The following is an 18,626-nucleotide window of genomic DNA, read 5'->3' on the forward strand; positions in this document are numbered from 1 at the left end:
CTTTGTGTCTTAAAATATTTAAATGTAAGTTCTTCTCATTTTTTATTTAGAAGTCCTCACAAGGAAGATAAAAGGCAATTTACACCAATAGGAGGTTTAAATGGTATTTTTAAAATATCCATTTTTATTCATCACAGTAGTAAACACATGAAATTCACTGTGGTATATACAGGCTGAAAATGTCAACTTCAGGGGTGTAGGCCTTGTGGAAGGTGCTCCAGATCAAGGGCTAAAAGTCCCCAGGGTTTATATGGCTTAAAGCAAGACACTTATTTTCCAACTTGTAGATGGGCTCAATTCCCAACTTGCCATGGGGTTACTGAGTTATATGCAGACTGCCTTGGTGTGACGTCAGTAAACAGTAGCCACCGTAATTAACTATCTTTACCCTGATGTCATTTGATCTGGTGATGGATGAAAGGTGGATCATGGCTAATAAACAGGTGTGCGTTTCCAGATGGATGCCACAAAGAGCACAGGGTCCCAGGCGGCTGACTGGACCCAGTAGGTTCTATTTTTATGAAAAGCTGTACAACCTTTAGAGGGGGTGGTGGGGGAAAGTTCCATTCATGCCATGGCCCATGGGGCAGAGAATCAAAATCAGGAATAATGACAAGTCCCGCAAACACAAGCCCATTCTGGAAGGAGAGGCCATACCACAGCTTAAAAGAAATGTCTCCAGAATTCATTAAGGGAGAGCACAAAGCTGACATTCATAGATGAAAATCTCAAAAGGTCGTTGGGGAAAAGACTGTTCTCTTTACCCTTGGACAGAGGCCGACCTTATGCAGCTAATGGTCTCCTACGTGACCACACACTTAGGGCAGCCTGAAAGAGAAGCCATCCCAATTAGGCCCGGAATGAAAGGAAGCAGAGTGGCTGGAGATGGTGGAAAAAGCAAAGGAAAAAGCGGGGTATATTAGGTCAGCCTATTACCTACCTATCTCCCTGCTAATCACCTCAGATAAAGCCTCAGCAGGAAATCATTTTGTCTCCAAGTGAATCACAGCTTTACAGCAATTTTATAATGAAAGAAATAAGGGTTCTCTCCAAGCTGCTTACTGCATTGTTTGGAGGGAGGAGGCTGCAGGCAGAAACATAAACAGGGGATCTGCGGCATCTATAATATTATGGCACAAAAATGAACTCTGTGTGGGTGTGTGATGTGAGTATGTATGTATCCAGGGGGTGGTGGTGGTGGTATATGTGGTCTGCGTGTATGTATGTGTTGTGGGTATGTGTATGTGCAGCACACATGTGCACAGGTGGTGATCTGTGTGCACAGGTGTGGTATGTGTGTTCATAGGAGCTGTGCCTGGTGCATGTGTGTGTGTGGCACGGTGTGTGAGGTATGTGTGAATGTGAGTGTGTGCTGGAGAATCAAGCCTGAAGCGTGAAGGAAGGATTCAAGAAGCAGCTGAATGACTCTTTTCCCCTAGATTTTTGACTATTCATTCAAATTACAAAGATTTTATATACTTTGGCGATTTCCTAAGTAAGTCATCAAGTCTAACAAGGCCCTCTCATTAAATGGGAATGATAATTTAAACCAAATGGTTTATTTAGGAAAAGAGATCCAGACATCATGTGGTAAAAATAGAGTGTGCAAAGGCAGAATGAACAAGGGCAGATGGAACCAGAGAACCAGCCTGGGACATTCACAGGGCAGGGGATGGATGAGGACCTTGAGAACTCCCTGGGAGACAGCTGAGTGAGGCGGGGAGACAATCCACACAGCCGCAAGCCTCTGGGTACAAACTTAGCTACACCAACCTCAGCTGAGGAACTGTGAGCATGTTAATGTATGTGTCATTCTCAACCGCACTCATTTCTTAAAGTGCAGGTATCAATAACTCGATTTTTTGATGACCGTAAGGATACAGGCTGGAGATGGGTTCTTGAAACATGTTAGTTCTTTTTTCCCCTATTCTTTTCCTTCCTCAAGGGTTGGCTCTGTAAGAAATGAGCTGTGTCATGGCTGGGATGCAGAGGAGGAGGATGGTATCCTGAGAACGCAGCAACTCCACACAGGGCAGACCTGCCGAGTGGCCCCCTCCCCACCCCACCCCACCCTACCCCACCCCACTTCCTTTTAGCAGGCACCCAGAGGGAAGAGGCAATCTGCAAAATAAAGCTTTTTTGAATAAAAGAGCAAGAGCAAAAGAGAGAGAGAGAGAGAGAAAGAGAGAGAGAGAGAGAGAGGAAAAACAACACAAATCAGGGGGAAAAAAGGCCAAAAGAACTAAGGAGATGAAAACCAGCCCTTCACAACATAGCCCTGGACACAAACATGCAGAAGCATAAATGCATCCGTGTCATTTTATTAACTTGGCTTCGTGTATTTGTTAATTGCAGCTGCCCACATCTTGGCAGCCACATACTGGATGCGTTAGAACAGCAAGAGGTATGAATAAGGCTGGGTTCATCCTAATTCTTGCTGCACAGAAGCAGATTAATCCCATTTCAAACAGGCATTGATCACAGAGATACACAGAATGTTAACTAAAAGGCTGCATGAAATATGTTTGGGTAATCAATAGCCTGTGTCCACTGCGCTGGGCCCAGCAGAGAAGAGATGGGGAGCCAGGCGGCAGGGGGGTGAGCTGGAGCATGGGTTTGGGAGATGGACCATGAAAGACAGGAGGAAATAGCAGGACGGGGAAAGGAGCAGCCACAGGAAAAAGGAAAAGCATGGAAATTCAGGGTGAACCACAGAGGTAAGGGGAAACAAAACAAGAGAGAGAAAGAAAGCGAAGGAAACAAAGTAGAAGAGAAGGAGAGCCAAAAGCAGTAGAGAAAAGAAATGGTGGCATTTGGCCCAAGAGCAAGGAAATAAACCAGAGCAAAGGAGGGGAAACTCAGGAGAGGAAGCAGCAGAGCAACAGAGAGAGTGGTGACATTCAAGTCATCCTCTGAGTAAACTGGGACCACTGCTTTTTACACATCCATGCCCTTGATTCAGAAAGAAACAGCAGCCTTTGAGACAGCTATTGTGAGGGTAATGACCCGGGGGAGACTGGGGGCTGGCGCTGCTTATATTTACTGAATATACCCAGCAGATTAGGGGCCCCCATGGTAGAAGAGCTGTCTATATGCAAAGTCACATCATTAGCACGTGTGCACAGGGTAAGGTGTGCTCCAGCCAACAGTCATTTAGGAGCTGTGCTCCCCTCCCCTCCCAGGGCGGCTGCCAGGCAAGGCCAGCAGCGCCTCCACTGTGGTGGCTGCAGGAGGACAGGCTGGAGGGGGAGGTTCTGCCCTGGGCTAGCCCTCAGTGGAGGGGTTGACGTAGGAGAGGAGAGGAATGGGGACGGGGAGGGGAGAGGCTGCGCAACACAAGCGAGCGGTGATGGAAACAGCTGCAGAAAAAGGAGGCATTTAGGATAAAGCTATATATCAATTATTTACACTTGCCATGATCCGGAGAAGGGTTTAAGGTGAGCCTTTCTTAAGACCTAGCTTCCGGCTTTCTCACTTACACATTTTCTCTGCCTCCCTGCCTTTCCCCAGCATCTTTCTCTGGAGAATTCCTACTCTAGTTTCAAAACGTATTTCCTCTTGCCCTTCACACTTTCTCAGAGCCCCTCTCAGTCAGGGACCTCTTGTTTTTGCTCCCAATTCCTTGCACACCAGTTTCAGTTTCTATCATGGCATTCACTGCACCTCAGTGAAGGTTCCTGTCTTTCCATCTTGGATCTCCTCCATTCGTCTGTATACCTTCTCCTGCTTTCTGGCTAAACCAGGCTTCTTACAGGCAAAACCAGGTTTCAGCCATCATTGTATCCCCAGCTCCTAGCCCTGTTCCTGGCAGTGCCAGTGCTAGACCAATGCTTCCTGAACTGAAACCAACACATTCAATCTCATACACCCTTATTCTCATAATCCCATTGTTTATGCCACTCCTTACAGCCTCTTCTCAACATATCCCCTCTTTTTCATCCCAAATCTCTGATCACAGCTGAAACATGATTCTAATTCCTTCTTGGTCCCTGTGACTATCGTAGTAATCTTGAACTTGACCACAAAATTCTCAAGTAAGTTTTAGGAAAACTATTATTTCATTTTATTATGTCCACTACCCTCCCTGCAGAGCTGTAAAGTAGGAAAAGACCAGCAAAGCATATTAAAGTCTGAGGATGAAAACAATGAAAGGAAAAAGCCTCATGCTTTCTCACCCTGCCCTTAAACTAAGGTTCATATTAACCTTTAAAAAATTGCAGGAAAGTCACAACTTTTAGCAAAAGTCTTGTTTCGTTTGCACCGGGATTCAGTCTTACAGTTTTCAGAGCCACCTTGAAGGTGAGAGAGTATAGCAGGAGAAGTTCGACACGGTGGCTGGGTGGGAATAGCCAGCTGCATGCACATCAGCCCACCTGCATTTTGCACATGGAATTCTGAGTAAGAGTTCATTTGAAACAAAGTTTGAAGATTATGGATACATTGAAAAACAGCCTAATTAGTTGACTGATTCCTTGGGCCTTCTTCCTAAATGAGTCTATGAACAGAATTTCCTAAGCTTCTAACAGAACCACCATTACATGAGGTCAGTCCAATGATCAACCCAAAGACTGACTGAATCTTATTCTGGGTTCCGCCAGCAGAGGGTCACCCCAGGTTGTGCTGGTCCTTTTCCTCTTTTGCTCTTTGACTCTGGATCACTCACTCCTGGATGGAGCTGGGAGCCTGATGTGCACGAAGACACTCACCTGCACCATGAGCAGTTGTCCCAGGAAGCCGTCCACATGCACAAAGACCAAAGCAGATGGGAAATCCCACTCCCTCACTTCCTGGTTCTCTTTAAAGTAAGTATGGAGATTCTCCCTTCGGTCCTGAAACACCTGCTTGAAGAAGTTCAAGGTGTCCACAACGACCTGCAGTTTCCTCTGACTTTCTTCCACCTCACTTCTCAAGAGGTCTTCTGGGCTGAGATAATTAGAGGCCTGGAATTTAAACAGATGAGTGTCACTATGCCAGCCGGCAGGTACGGGACATCCCATAGCTTTTCCCATCCCACAACTCAGAACCGAATGATTAGCGCAAGCAATATTTTTTGGAAACATAATACAGGAAGCACCTGATCCCGTCCTCAGTTCCAGAGGTGGACTGGGACCTGGGTTCAAGCCAGATTGCCAGTGATTGGCTCAGGGTGTATAAGTGGACAGAAGTAAGAAAACACAGTGAGACTTCTTTTGGGCCAGCTGGGGGTGCAGGGAACAGTGTTCTTTCCTAAGTGTCCCTGATTTAATTGTTTTCTAGAGTAAAATAATTCAAGTGCAAGAATTCTTTGAACTATAATTGTTTCTCTGTCTCCAAGAGACTTGAACCTGGAAGGCTGTGGAGCAACTTTAGACAGTCACTTTCCCCACCCCGGGGAGGGGCAGAAATAACTGGGTCCTGGTGGCATCATCTAAGGGCTAAAGCCAGTCTTACGCATGAGCCAACAAATTATCATTCTACTGATGCTAGTTTTGGTTGGGTTTCCTTATATTTTCAACCAAAAAAGTCCTGGCTACTAAACATGCAGTCCGGGTCTAGGAGCTCAAGAACTGGCTTCTGGCCTGGGATTGGTTGACCTTTGGCAATTTGTTAAATTTAAGCTTTAGCCCACATCCTTAATCATACTAATAAATTCATAAGGCTCTCCCTGCACAGGGTGCATCTGAAAGTGACCGAGATCATGAAAATGCCACTGGGTTTTGCAGCCTGCAATGTTCTCCATAGATGTGAGTTATTATTTGATACTTTTTAAGCATGTTCATTGTTTTCTCAGGGTTACAGTTCCTTAGAGGTAAAAGAAGCCAGTTTTAGGGGCAGGTTGCTCAAGCCTCATTAAGGCTTCCTCATGGTGCATGTTGCCCTGCCGCTGCGACCAGAGTTCCTAAGACGGAAGAGCATGAAGTATGTGACCCAAGAAGCTACTCCGTAGCTCACAGGCACTGAGTTCCCAGCAGTGCAGGGCTCAGGGTAAGCCTTGCTGTACATGATCTCCTTGGAGCCTCACAACCACGCAGCAGCCCTTTGAGGTCAGTCCTCTTCACCCCTGCACAGAGCACGGAGTGAGGCACAGAGCAGATAAGGAACGTGCCGGGGCACACCCAGCTGCCAAGTGGTGATACAGTATTTGGCACAGGGATGCCTGACTCCAGAGGCAACATTCCTAACTGCTGCTGACTTCACGCCAGACCATAGGCACAGGTGATTAAAGAGGTCAAAATTCGTCTCGTCCACCCCACCCTTCACTTTCCCCCAGGGCTTGCGCAGAGGGGAAAGGAAAACTGGTTCTCCCAAGTATTCCAGCACTATGAGAACAGCTTTGGGAGTTATTGGCTGTGATGTAACATAATTCAAGTGTGAGAACCTTTGCACCATAATTCTCTGACCTGAAAAACTGCACACTTTCCTCTTCCCTGTGATTCAGTGCACCAGCCCCCAGGGACAGGTTGTTTGGGATCCTGGGGCAGCCAACCTGCTGGATGAGAAGGTTGCAGGTCTGCTGGAGCAGCACCATGAGCCTCCCTGGGGAGTGGTAGGACTTGCACGTGGCCCAAATGAGACAGACCACGTGGAGGAGAGGCTGAAGCCGTGGCTTCACCTCGGGAAACTCCATGCTCTCGAGGGCTTCCAGGTGGTGGTGGAGTGGCCTCAGGTGCATGTGGATGTCCTGCGCCTCTGCCAGAGCTGGAAGGAATAGGAGATGGTCACCTTCCCTGCTGAGGCTCACAGCCACCGTGTGTCATAGCCACTGAGGGTCTTAGCCACCAAGAGGAGCCCTGTGCCTGGGAAGTAAAGATCTGTAAAGCACTGGCTGCAATCTCTTCTTAAACTTTGAGAACAGAGAAGCCTGGTTCTGAAAAACTTCCTAGCTCTTAGGAGGAAATACTGAAATCTGAAGACCCCTGGATAGCAAGGATAACCATCTGAGGAGTCTCGCACAAAAATTCCTGTGTCTGGACTTCTCCCTGGCCCTCCTGGCCCTACTATGGTGCTCTGTGTATAGAAGGTACTTGGTGATCGCTAATTCCTGTACTGCTATCTCTGAGGAAACACAGAATAGGTGGCAGAGGACAAGGTTTAGAATCAAAAAGATCTGCCTTCACGTGCTTTCCTGTTGTATGATTTGGGCATATTTAAATTTAACTTCTCTGAATTTCAAAAATAGTCTGAACAGTAACAAATTTGAAAGGTTCTTCTGAACGTTTGAAGGTAGCATGAAGAGATTCTTCATACACAGCCAGCACAGTGCCCAGACCAAAGCAGGTGTCCCGTAAATGGTAATGATGCTGATAAATACTTGCTAATGAGGAATCTCATTGAGCTCATATGGAGATGTCACAGGGAACAGAGAAGTAGCCCAGCCTGACTGTGGCAAGGCTCCGCTTGTTTTCAAAGCCAGGAAAATCCCCCGCCATTTCCTTCGACTGCAGCCAAGAAAACCGGCTCCTTTTACCAGTCATCTTGTGCCTGAGACCAGAAAGTAGGTAAACCCATAGCATCAGGTACTAATTCTGTATGGCCACTTAAAGGGTACTGAACAAAGCCCATTGAACAAACTGAGCCAGAAGAGCGAGTTTATACAGGTTGGTTCATCCCTGGACAGATAATCAGGTACTGTCCTATGAGAGAAGACGTTCTTAGCTCATATTATACGGGTGAAGTTCTGCATTCATCCTAAAGGAAAGCTCAAAATATGTAAGATTTAGTGAACAGTTGCAATATGCAGGCATTGTTCTACTCACTAGATGTGTACCATCTCATAGGAAGCCCTGTGAGGTAGCTTTATTATCCCCACTTTATAAGTGAAGACATTAAGACTCAAATACCTTGCCCGGGGTCTGCCTCTGAATTGGCCAGCCCTGCCTAGCTGAGCAAAGTCAAGATTATCCCACGTATTTATCATGTTAAATCCCTCACTGGATGGTTGTGGTGCTCATGACACACAATAGTTTGTGATATGTACATCTGTACTTTATATCCCAAGTGGAGCTGTGGGAAGCAGTATGTAAATGGGATTTTGAAAGTCAAATGTCATGGTAAATTGATTAAAGCAGTGATTCTTAAATGGAGGAGCTGATGTGAATATCAAAACAGCTGCGTGGGAATAGGCGCTACCAGAATCTAGCAGCCACTCTCCCGAGCACATGCCTGCTTGTACATGTGCTATAGGAAAAGGGGCTGAGACCACCAGGCCAGAGTAGCTTTCTCTTTATGATGCCTTTTGTAAGAAGCAAAATCTCCTATAGCCAAACAGGCACTCCCCTAATTTTTAAGTGCACAAATATCTGAGGGTTGGCTTATCCAGTTCAGGGTGCAATGACCTTTGATCACAAGGTAGTTGAAGAGATGAACAGAGTTAAATACACACCTTTTAAAAATCCAAATATAAACTGCCTGTTGCACAGTGATGTTTAGTGGTTTGCTGGTAAATCTTTAACAACAGGCTTTTTGGGGACAAAAGCCTTCATTTGTAGCATTTGCCAGTTTCTGTGGTGCAAATAATCCCAATCTTTCCACCATGTGTGATTTCAAGCTACTAAACTGACTTCACTGAGTGTTGGACAGGGGGGTTGAAAAGAGGTACAGACAGCAGGCTCTCACGAGAAACTGCTAGCCAGTCCGGGCTAGTTCCACCATACTACTGGACTTTGACTTCTCTTCTACATACCTGCCTACAAAAGATCTTGGATTGGCAACCAGGCTGTTCTAGGCAATCCTGCCCCTAGAGGCCAGAGACAGAACTCCCTAATTAGTCTTCATTGCCCTGTTTTCTCCCCTTCAGGATTCTGTTGCTTCCTGCTTTCCAAGGTTCTTCACGCAGACAATCTTTTTCCCACACTTTTTCTTATGTCATTTTAACCACCTTCTTTATGTATCACTGTATTCTAATCTGTGCCTGCTAATCCAGGAATATTTCTTCTCCTTTCCTCCTCTTCAGTCCATCAGTAGCCAAAGGACTTCCTGATTGAGACTAATAATGATAATGCACATGTAAATACATTTACTTAGGGTAAAGCAAGACAGATGCTCTGAAACTGAATTAGAAATGAGAAAATCCACCACCAGCCTCTAAAAGCTTTTTATTCTCAGGTGACTACCAAAATTTCAGGCCAAGTCTACCTAACTTCTCTAATCAACATTTCTTTTCTTCCATCATTGGAAGTAAGCTATATATTTAAAGGATTTCTAATTTTATAATAGTGTGTATCTGGTATTATTATAATGGTATTGTTTATTTCTAATTTCTTTTCATTGCCAGCATATCCTCTACTGTAAAAGAACCAAATTCTTTTATAACTATTAATCAATATGAATGATTATAATCTATGGATCAATTAACATGAAAAATATATCTGGGGCTCTAAAGAGCCAACTCATAAATATACTTTTTACTTTTCTTACTACCTGTTATTTTATTTCAGAGCTCTAGATTTCAGTCATTTGCATCCCTCGTTTCTGGTATGTCATGTCTGCTTACTACCTGTAGTACCCAATACTTTTCTCTAAATTGATAAATAAAATCATATAAAATGAAAACTTCAAATCACTACCACAAATGAAAACTGGTGTCACTTGCTAAAAACAGTTGCCCTTTCATGCATTTTTAATAGACCTGTCCATAGGTCTCCCACCGTCATCCCTCACAGCAACAGAGGTAAACAAACCACTCTGTGGACACCTGTCCCATTTGAATGAAGTATAAATTGGGAACAACTATTGATTCCTCCAGGACACAAAATCCCTCAGCAAAGCAATAAACTAGGGCCTCAAGAGGGCCTGCATTCCAAGACAGCTTCAGGTGCTGGTAGAGTGGCCTCTGTGATAAGATTTTAAGGCCCAGAAGGACCTGAAAGACTAGTAACTTATGCTACTTTATCTGTATAAGCACATGTCAGAAACTCCCCACTGGAACTTTCACCCCTTTAGCTGAGTGGTTTCCAAACCCCAAGGCATGAGGAAGAGAAGGTGGGACAAGGTGGGACTAGTGGGCTCCAGACACAGGGCTCTCTCACCTCTAACAGAGCAAATTCGTCTTTCCAGAAAAGAAAAAGGGTTTGGACATCACTGCTTGGATTAAGCTTAAATCATAAGAAATTCCAAGTACCTTTTTAAAAGTACATTCTGACCTATAATACTGAAGAGCTGGGAGGAGGTTTGATAGGAGAAAGGAAAGAAGGAAAGTACACTGGGAGAGGGGATGGAGCTCGAAAAAATTTACCTACTTCTAATTATTGACTTTGATGGCTTTGCAATTTTGACAGGGTGGATCTTGCCTGGTGCTCAGATGGCCACGAAATTGCAGTCCTGTCTGACAGCAGGAACAGAACAAGCTGAATGGAGCTAGAAATGGAACAAACTTCTCAAGGAGCTGGGGGTGGAGGAACCTGAATTCCGGATTTCAGGTGAGAAATTACAATATGCGTTTGGACAATTCAGTACAGTCAATATAGTACTGCCACTGATAACATCTCACAGTGGCCCAGGAAGTCCAGGGTTAATGTGTGCATCATAATCATGGTACACACAAAAGCTCAGAGAGGTTGGGTGACTTTGCCAAGGTCACAAAGCACTAGGACTAAAACAGAGCACAGGGTAGCTGCTTTACTGCTTTGAGATTTGGAATTCTTGGCACTATACCAGATTAAGTCAGGGTGCAAGGTTAGAAGGACTGGAAGCTGCTGAAATCAGAGACAGATGATGACTCAGCATTAAATACCAAATTTCAGTCAAACGTATTTATGAAAATACTTGCTGGTCCTCACCTACAACGACATCTCTGAACATGGCTTGAAAAGCTGGGAAGTAGCTGCTCTGAAGCTTGTCCAGGAGCCCAGCCATGCCCCTCACTTTTATCGTTCTCAGTTGATTGTAAATATACTCCAGATCCTCAGACCTGAAACATGGTGGAGAAGGGTGAAGCCAGGTGAACATCAGGAAACACTAGCCATGCTGCGATGACCCACCCTCACATAGACAGAGGAGAGGCCGGCTCTGGCCCAAACAGCCAGGGCATCTGTTCCTGGATCATGACGACCAAGGCCTGAGATGGGAACAGGTTCAAAGGGCAGCTCCAGGAGGTAACAGCAGGGAACCCCACTGTACCATCTGGTGGCTTAAAGCCTGGCAGCTGGAAGTCATTAGCTCTTGCAGTGAGGTTTGGGGCAGGGTGAGAGAGGTGTTGTCAGAGGAAGAAGGCTGAGGAAGGCCCCACAGTAGGTCAGCAGAAGGTCAGAAACCAGGCAAGGTGGGTGGACCAGGTGGGGGGCATGATGGTGCAGACAGGGCTGGAGCCCTACAGGCATGACTGGTCATTGACATGGACAATATCCATTCACAGCAAGGACAGGGACATTGCCTTGAACATCTGTCTGCTTTTGAGTAAAGGATTAATCAGCACAATGATAAATAGGAACAAGGAAATGGGGAGTGTGGGGAAAATTGAAGCCCCTAGGCCAGGATCCTCACCTGACCCTAAACTCCTTGATGATGTAATTGGCCTGCTGCTAGGCTAATACTTTCACACCTGCAGGCAATGAGCTATTATTGACTGAGTCACTATATAAAGAGCTCTGTCCAGCGGTCTGGTGGAGGCAGAAACGAAGGAGCATTACGGACCCACAGACTGCTGGATGCAGACATGATTCTAGTGCTCGACCTACTGCCAGGAGAGTAAAACTGGGTATAAACCCTTTTAGTCCAAGAATGTTCTGTTGTCAGTTCTCGGTCTCACTCCGTTCACTCATAGTGAACTTGCTTGGGGATGAAACCCAAAGGCCAGACTGGGAGAAAGGAGGGTAATGAGCAGGAACAATAATTAGGTCTTTCTGAAACCCTGTGGGGCTTGGACATAGTGGATAAAGGGCTTCCCAGTCCTACTATCCATTGGCTGGGACCTAGGAGAGACTGCTCTGCAGCCAACCACCAAAACCCTCTTTTGTCTAGATCCTTATAAAATGTGTGTGCATATAGCCTTGAGTTTTCAATGGAGAAGGAGCAGACAGGTAGAAGAAACATAAGAAAGAGAGTTAATTAATTTTACAAGTAGCTGAAAGAGCCTGTTTTTGAAGAAATATCAGAAGATGTACTGTCTGTAGCCCAAGAAAGGAGGGAATGGCTACTGTCCCTCGGGAAAAGTATGCATCTTCTGTGCATAGAAAAGTTGTCTACTGAGCTGCCTGCCCTAGAGTGATGGGAAACATCTGGGAGTGGCAGCAGACTCAGTGGCCGGCTCCCCAGGCATTATCCTCTGTATCCATCTGCTCCCCAGGGTTTGTACCTACCTGTTCTTCCAGAACTCCAGCTCCACCTTCGGGGTGGGATTCTCCCCTTGCAGGACTGGCTGGGAAGACTCTCTTCTGAGTACCACCTGGACTTGGTGGCTCCACTGGATCACTGCAGACTCAATTGCATAGATGACTGACTTATCTGTGGAATCCAAGCTGTGGAAGACACAACAAATCCCCTGGCCTACTGGAGATGACTTAATTCTGGGTGTCCCCCAAACAGAACCCCAAACCTTTTAAAAATAGGTCAGAGTTCCATTTAGTTCAGGCACTCGTAACTTGTTAGATGATAGCCTCTGATGAGTGGTCAATGAAAAGTACAAGCCCTCCCTCCCCAGACAAAATGCTTGTGCATGGGCGTGCACACAGTTATTCACAACCTGCCATTTCTTCATTCGGTCTTAGTTCTGTCCTAAGCCCCAAGAGGAAACAGTTCATTTACCTCCTTTTCCAAGGCAGACTGTCAGCCACCTGAACACCACTATCAACTTCATTTTGTCCTCATATTTCCAATGAAGAATGGAATTCCCAAGCATTCCCTTCCCCCTCATACACCTTTTCACAATAAATAGATTAGGGATATTTTGAAAGGGGCTGAATGTCCAAAACATACTGTGGTTGCCTTTTCATAAAGTCTTAACTGACAACTGTTCATACCAAGAACCCAGGGCACAACTGATGCACAAAGAGAATCTATAATATGCATTTTTACGAAAAACTCACCTTCACTTAATTTAGTTAAATTCATATTTGTTGAGCAGTGATATGGCACAAGGGATTATGGAGGATATTAAAGGTAGAACATAGTCACCTCCCTGAAATATGATCCAGCCTTCTGGGAAATTATCAAATTTGAACAAAGGGAGACAAACTCAATAATAATTATATACGGACACACTGACTACACTGAATGTTATTATATTAAAATACAAGAGGAACAGGAAATGGGTAATTTAAATTTATTTATTTTGAAAATTGGATACTTTTATTAAACCACAGTAAGTTTTCCAGTTAACTGGGAAATTGCTTCAAATTATATAGCAAATTACTTCCAATAGCAAAAACTCATTATGAAGTACATTGGCATCCCAGCAATACTTCTTCAGTTCAAATCATGGGCATGAGCACATAAAAATGAGCCAGATTTTTGGAAACTTTGGGCAACATGGCAGGCCAACCTCATGTAGCTGCTGTCACACACTTAGAGATGACAAAATGTATCATTTAGAGACATAGGCTGGCTTGAAAGAAAAAGATCTCCCATTATACACCTTTTTAAAAATAAATAAATCTAGGGAGGGTTTAGAAGGGGTTAAACACCCATTTTGGTTGCCTTTCATGGGAGAAAAACAAAGGTAGCTCACAGCAGGAATGGTAAGTAGAAGCTGCTGGTGGATTTCACTCTGAAAGGGAGAAGAGGCTGGTGTTTTAATGTGCCCTTGGTGCAGGAAGTATGGCCTTCAGCCTAAACAAAGCCAGGTTTGTTTTTGTGGGGAAAAAAAAAATCCCTAGGACTTAAAGTGTCCAGCTGCTGGGGGGGGGAGGGTCTGGGATAGCAGGGGCATGATGTGCGGGGCGAATGCTGGGCAGTGGCGCAGGACCCCCAGGCTGGGTCTTTGCCGATGATGACATGCTGTCCTGCTAAGCAAACTAGTGACCGCAGTGTAACTGCTCTCGGCCCTGAAATAATCTGAGCAGAGAAGGGCCACATTACTGTGAGAGCCTTAAAAGCCTTCAGGCAGAGGGACAGGGCAAGGGTGATAATTAGCGGAAACATACAGTCCGAGGATGTTGGCAAACAGAGCAGACAGTGGGCTTGTGTGCAGTACAAGGAGCTGTGCAGTCAGGAACAGCATAAAGAAAACATTCAAACAAACCAGCATCTCCCATATCTCAGAGGCCCATATGGCCAGGCTGGTGGTACTTACACGGTCTCACTTTCAGAACCCACAAACTCTATTTTTTCTGAGCCTGCTGGAAGAGGCAGGAAAGTTTTCCCCTTCACTTGCTCAAGGATGACCAGGAGGTCACACTGGAGGCTGTGGGCATGCCGCCGGACATCTTGACGTACCACGTGGGGCCAGTCTAGGTGATTCTGTTCATTGGCCAAGACAGGGATAACAACCTGCAACAAACAAGCATGGAAAAGGCATGCGTTCTACTTCTGAGACCTTAAAGAAAAGCTATTCAGAGAAACACCCAGAAAGCCGTACACCGCCTTCTCGGGTGCTGGTGCTGTGGGGCTTGACACTGGAACCAGCATTATGACACCTGGTAAAATCAGGAGGGCCTCGACTCTATCCTGCAGATAAGGTCCCCTAGCCAAACAGCCCTTCTTATCAAAAGCACTAGGCCCAGCTGCTGCTTAACCCTGAGAAGCGGGCTTCAGGTCCATGCCAGCCAGATGAATTATTCAAACAAGCCAATCCCATCTTTCCACAGGACATGCCACCCCCTCTTGATACTACAAAGAGGGCTTCGCACAACCCTGGTTGTTCACTCTGTTCCCGAATTCAGCCCCCATGTGGCCCTGCACGGCACTGTGTCCGGCTCCTCTGGGCTGTGAGTACATGTGATGAATAAACTGCTGTTGGTCCCATCTGTCCAGTGTTGTGTGCTCAGCCATCCCCATAACCCTGGGGCAGGAATCCCTCCTTCATCAGCAGGGTGAGTGGGAGGGGACTGAAACTGTCCCAAAGGCCAGAGGCAAAACACAGGACAGATGCTAGTAAGGATGACTCTGTTCACAGGTGGCCTGAGGGGGCATCTTAAAAAAGTAAGCCAGCTTGAGGACCTTGAATCTGTCTGGAGGGTGAACACTAGTTGGTTTTGGCCACCCAACATAGTTCCTCTTCCTTGACACTCATCTCCAGATCCAGGGGAGGACCTGCGGCCAAATCGGAGCCGATGAGAATCAGCGTCTCCTCTGAATTTTTTGAGGAAGAGAAGCTTTCTCTTTTCTGTGAGCCTGGAATAATTGGTGGCAATCTTGCTACCACGTGGACCCTTAGGGGGATTTTATAGATGGAGAGAGACCAAGTCCTGTGACATCACTGGAGCCCCTGTATCATGATGCTCTTGAACTTTCTGAGCTAATTTAAATTGAGGTTCCTGCCACTCCCAACTTAAGAAATTGTAATTAACATACCTCACTAGGAACATATGCCTGTCAAAAGCTCACAGCTGATGGGAAGTGAGTATGAGAAAGAAAAACAGAGGATCAGGTAATGGTTAAAAGAACTACATTGAGAAGAAAATATGGACTCATGTGGTTGGGTGGGTTCTATACATGACCAATGAGTCTGTGTGGCTGTGACACAGAATACTTGGACCCAGCACGTGAATCGAGGAGGGTGATCCTTGCCTGCCCTGTCTGGAAAGAGTGAACTGAGAACTTACAACAAGGTGAACAGAGACAGAATGTCACAAACTGAGCTTTATTCATACTTATGTTAAGAAAGGACTCTTTGGGCCCAGGGCAAAGGCCTACCAGGGGAGAGAATATGAACAGGAATTCTCCTAGGATCTCAAAGCAGGTACTATATCTCATTTGGTCTTTATTTACCCACCATCCTCCCTAAGGTCTGGCATGCAGGAAGCTCTCGGCAGAGATTCATAGGATAACATAATACTTGCTGTCTGAAGAAAAAGTGTGGATGGGCTTGGGTTGGATTTTGGAGGGCTCTGAGTAATAGAAAAATAATAAATATGGACTTTCGGTGAAATGAAAAACTCTGCATTCAATAATTTAATGAATATTTATTGAGCATCTACTATGATCTAGTACTGTTCTGGGTGCTGGGAAGGTGTGTCACTGAGCAAAACAAAGATTCCTGACCTCATGAAGTTCATATTCTAGGGGAGAGACAGTCAACAACCAAGTTCTGTGAAAAAAAGTCTAAACAAAGCAGGTGAGGAGGATCAGGAATGTGGGCTGGAGGGGTTGTGATCGTTCAGTGGAGTGATGGGAGGCAGACCTCACTGAGAAGGTAACATTTGAACAAAGTCTAGGGAGGGTAGTGAGGGTGAGGTGCAGACCCTTAAGGGGAACATACTGCAGGTAGAAGGAATAGCCAGCGCAAAGGCCCTGAGGTGGGAGCATGCCTAGGGTGGCCCAGGAGCAGTGTGGAGGTCAGTGAAACGGGAACAGGGTGAGGGAGAAGAGCAGGGCTGAGTCAAACAGGTCAGAGCACAGGCGGCCCTACCTGTGGGATTTTGATTTTCCCCCTCAGAGGAGCCGCAATCACTGGAGGGTTTTGAGAAAAGGGTTGACATGGTCTGACACCTTTTTTAGAAGGGTCACTTCAGCTGCAGTGTTGAGAATAGACTGTAGGAGCCTAAGCAAGAGAAAGGGATGGGTCAGCAAGCTGTGCTATGACACAAAAGGCAGTGGCTTGGTACAGGAATAGTGGAGGAGATATAAGAAATGGTCTGATCCTATACATATTTTGAAGATTCAGCCATGATTGCTTGATGGATTAGTTACAGGGCTGTGAGAAAATAAAAGGAGTCAGGATGACTCCAAGCTTTGGGATTTGAATAACAGGAGGAACGGCACTGCCAGTAACTGGTGTGGGGAGAGAAAGGGTGGAGTATGTTCTCGACAGAAGACTGGGGATGCGTTTTTGGACACATTAGCATTTGATACATCTGTTGGACTTCTGACTGGAGACATTAGGTAAGCAGTTGGATATGGTGGCTGGGAGTTCAGAGAAGACTAAAGGTAACAAATTGGGTAGATATCAGGTACAGATCGTTTGTGAAGCTCTGAAGGCAAGTGAGTGCCCACAAGGAATTGAGTATATGTAGAGAAAAGATGTCCCAGGAATAAGCCCTAGGGTTCCCATGTTAGGAAGTTGGGAAGGAGTCGGGGTGCCATCAGTGGAGACTGAGAGGGAGTGGCCATGTGACAGAAGGACACTGGAAGGCTGTCTCCTAAAAGCCAAGGGAAGAAAGGAAAGGGTCATCAGAAGCTATGTCAAGCGCTTCTTGCAGGTCAAGCAGAAAGAGTACTGATAATGAGCCTCCAATTAATGGAGGTCACTGGCGATACTGGCAAATTCTCTAATTTCTCTTCCATGCAATGCAGGGGTAAGGACCCTGTGAGTGTGTATAAGATAAAGCAAGAAAAGAAGGGGACACAGCCAGAATAGACATGGATTCTAGACATGTTGCTAGAAAGGGGACCATAGAAATAGGATGGTAGTTGGCAGAAGGAATGAGGATTTTGTTTGATGGGAATTATCTAGGGCAGAGGGGAAAAATAGGAATGTAGGAGAGGGGGGGGGGATTGCTGGAGTGACCACCTCAAGGAGGTGAGAATGGGCAGAATTAGTCCAAAAGCGGCAGTTTTAGTCCTTGGGTGGGCATCAGGTGACAGCAGTCTGCAGCCATGGGGGGCATGGCAATGCACTGAGTACAGCTATTGGCAGATGGGCTAGATAAAAGCAGCTGCGGAAATTTTATTCTATTATTTCTGTTTTTTTAAACCAAGCAAGCATCACAGAGTGAGGTTGATAGAGGAGATTTTGAATATTCGAGGGAAAGAAAGTGTGCAAGAGTGTGAAGAACAAGAAAACAATTGGCACTGGAGGTATGGGATGTAAGTCAGAAAGCATAAACCTGTTGGAGGTTTGGGGCCATGAATTTAAAGTGGAGCCAGTTGTTCTCTTCTCTGGCCTCACTCAGCTTCATAGCTGCAGGTATGGAGTAGGCAGAGGCTGGATTTCACCAGGATTATGATTCTGCCAAGCAGGTACAACAAAGCAGAGGAGAGGCCAGTCAGTCAGGAGCAAGGGAATGAGGAGAATGATGGTGCACTCCAGCTGGCTAACGGGGAGAGAGGGACAGTGGGAAGGTGGTGGGAGCCACGGAATGGAGATTCTAGCAGGGTCATGAGCTTGTTGTGGTGACATGGGACAGAGTGAGCTGGAAAACAGGAGCAGTGGCCAGAGAAAGAGGTGCATGAAATTGGATCATGAAGGGATGGTTTGGTAATTCAAGGTCTGGGAATGGGTGGGAAAGGGTGGTTAAGATAGGGAGGAGTAAGGTTCAAGGAGCCCAGTGGCCGGCTGTTTGGAAGGATCATTTGTGTGTCTACTGAAATGGTCACCTGTTAAGACAGGAGTAATGCTGTGGAGGGTCAGAGTGGAGTGGGAGCCCAATCACGGAGGAAGGAAGGCAGTGTCATCAGGACCTGGTGCAGCCATGAGGAGAGAGGGTGGCTTTGTCTGATGGCATGAGATTCAAACTGGAGGCTTTCCAACATGAATCAAGAAGCAGCCTAGAGGAGCAAGGACACCTGTCTCACCTCCAGGCTCAGAGGTAGAAGGGCAGTGGGGGAAATAA

General features: G+C 45.9%; 1 protein-coding gene across 2 annotated transcripts in view; it reads right to left on the minus strand.

Annotated features, from left to right (window-relative positions):
* Positions 1-18,626, minus strand: part of LOC108387708 (dynein axonemal heavy chain 9) — an 890,975-nt gene that overhangs the window by 868,477 nt on the left and 3,872 nt on the right. For both annotated transcript variants that reach the window (XM_073234761.1, XM_073234762.1), the window contains exons 2-6: positions 14,207-14,403; positions 12,276-12,434; positions 10,758-10,888; positions 6,467-6,678; positions 4,707-4,940 (exon numbers count right to left, since the gene is read on the minus strand). In XM_073234761.1, the coding sequence (XP_073090862.1) occupies positions 4,707-4,940; positions 6,467-6,678; positions 10,758-10,888; positions 12,276-12,434; positions 14,207-14,403 (933 nt within the window). The remainder of the gene's footprint in view (positions 1-4,706; positions 4,941-6,466; positions 6,679-10,757; positions 10,889-12,275; positions 12,435-14,206; positions 14,404-18,626) is intronic.

The sequence above is a fragment of the Manis javanica genome, chromosome 4, assembly GCF_040802235.1.
Source record: "Manis javanica isolate MJ-LG chromosome 4, MJ_LKY, whole genome shotgun sequence".
NCBI classification, from domain to species: domain Eukaryota; kingdom Metazoa; phylum Chordata; class Mammalia; order Pholidota; family Manidae; genus Manis; species Manis javanica.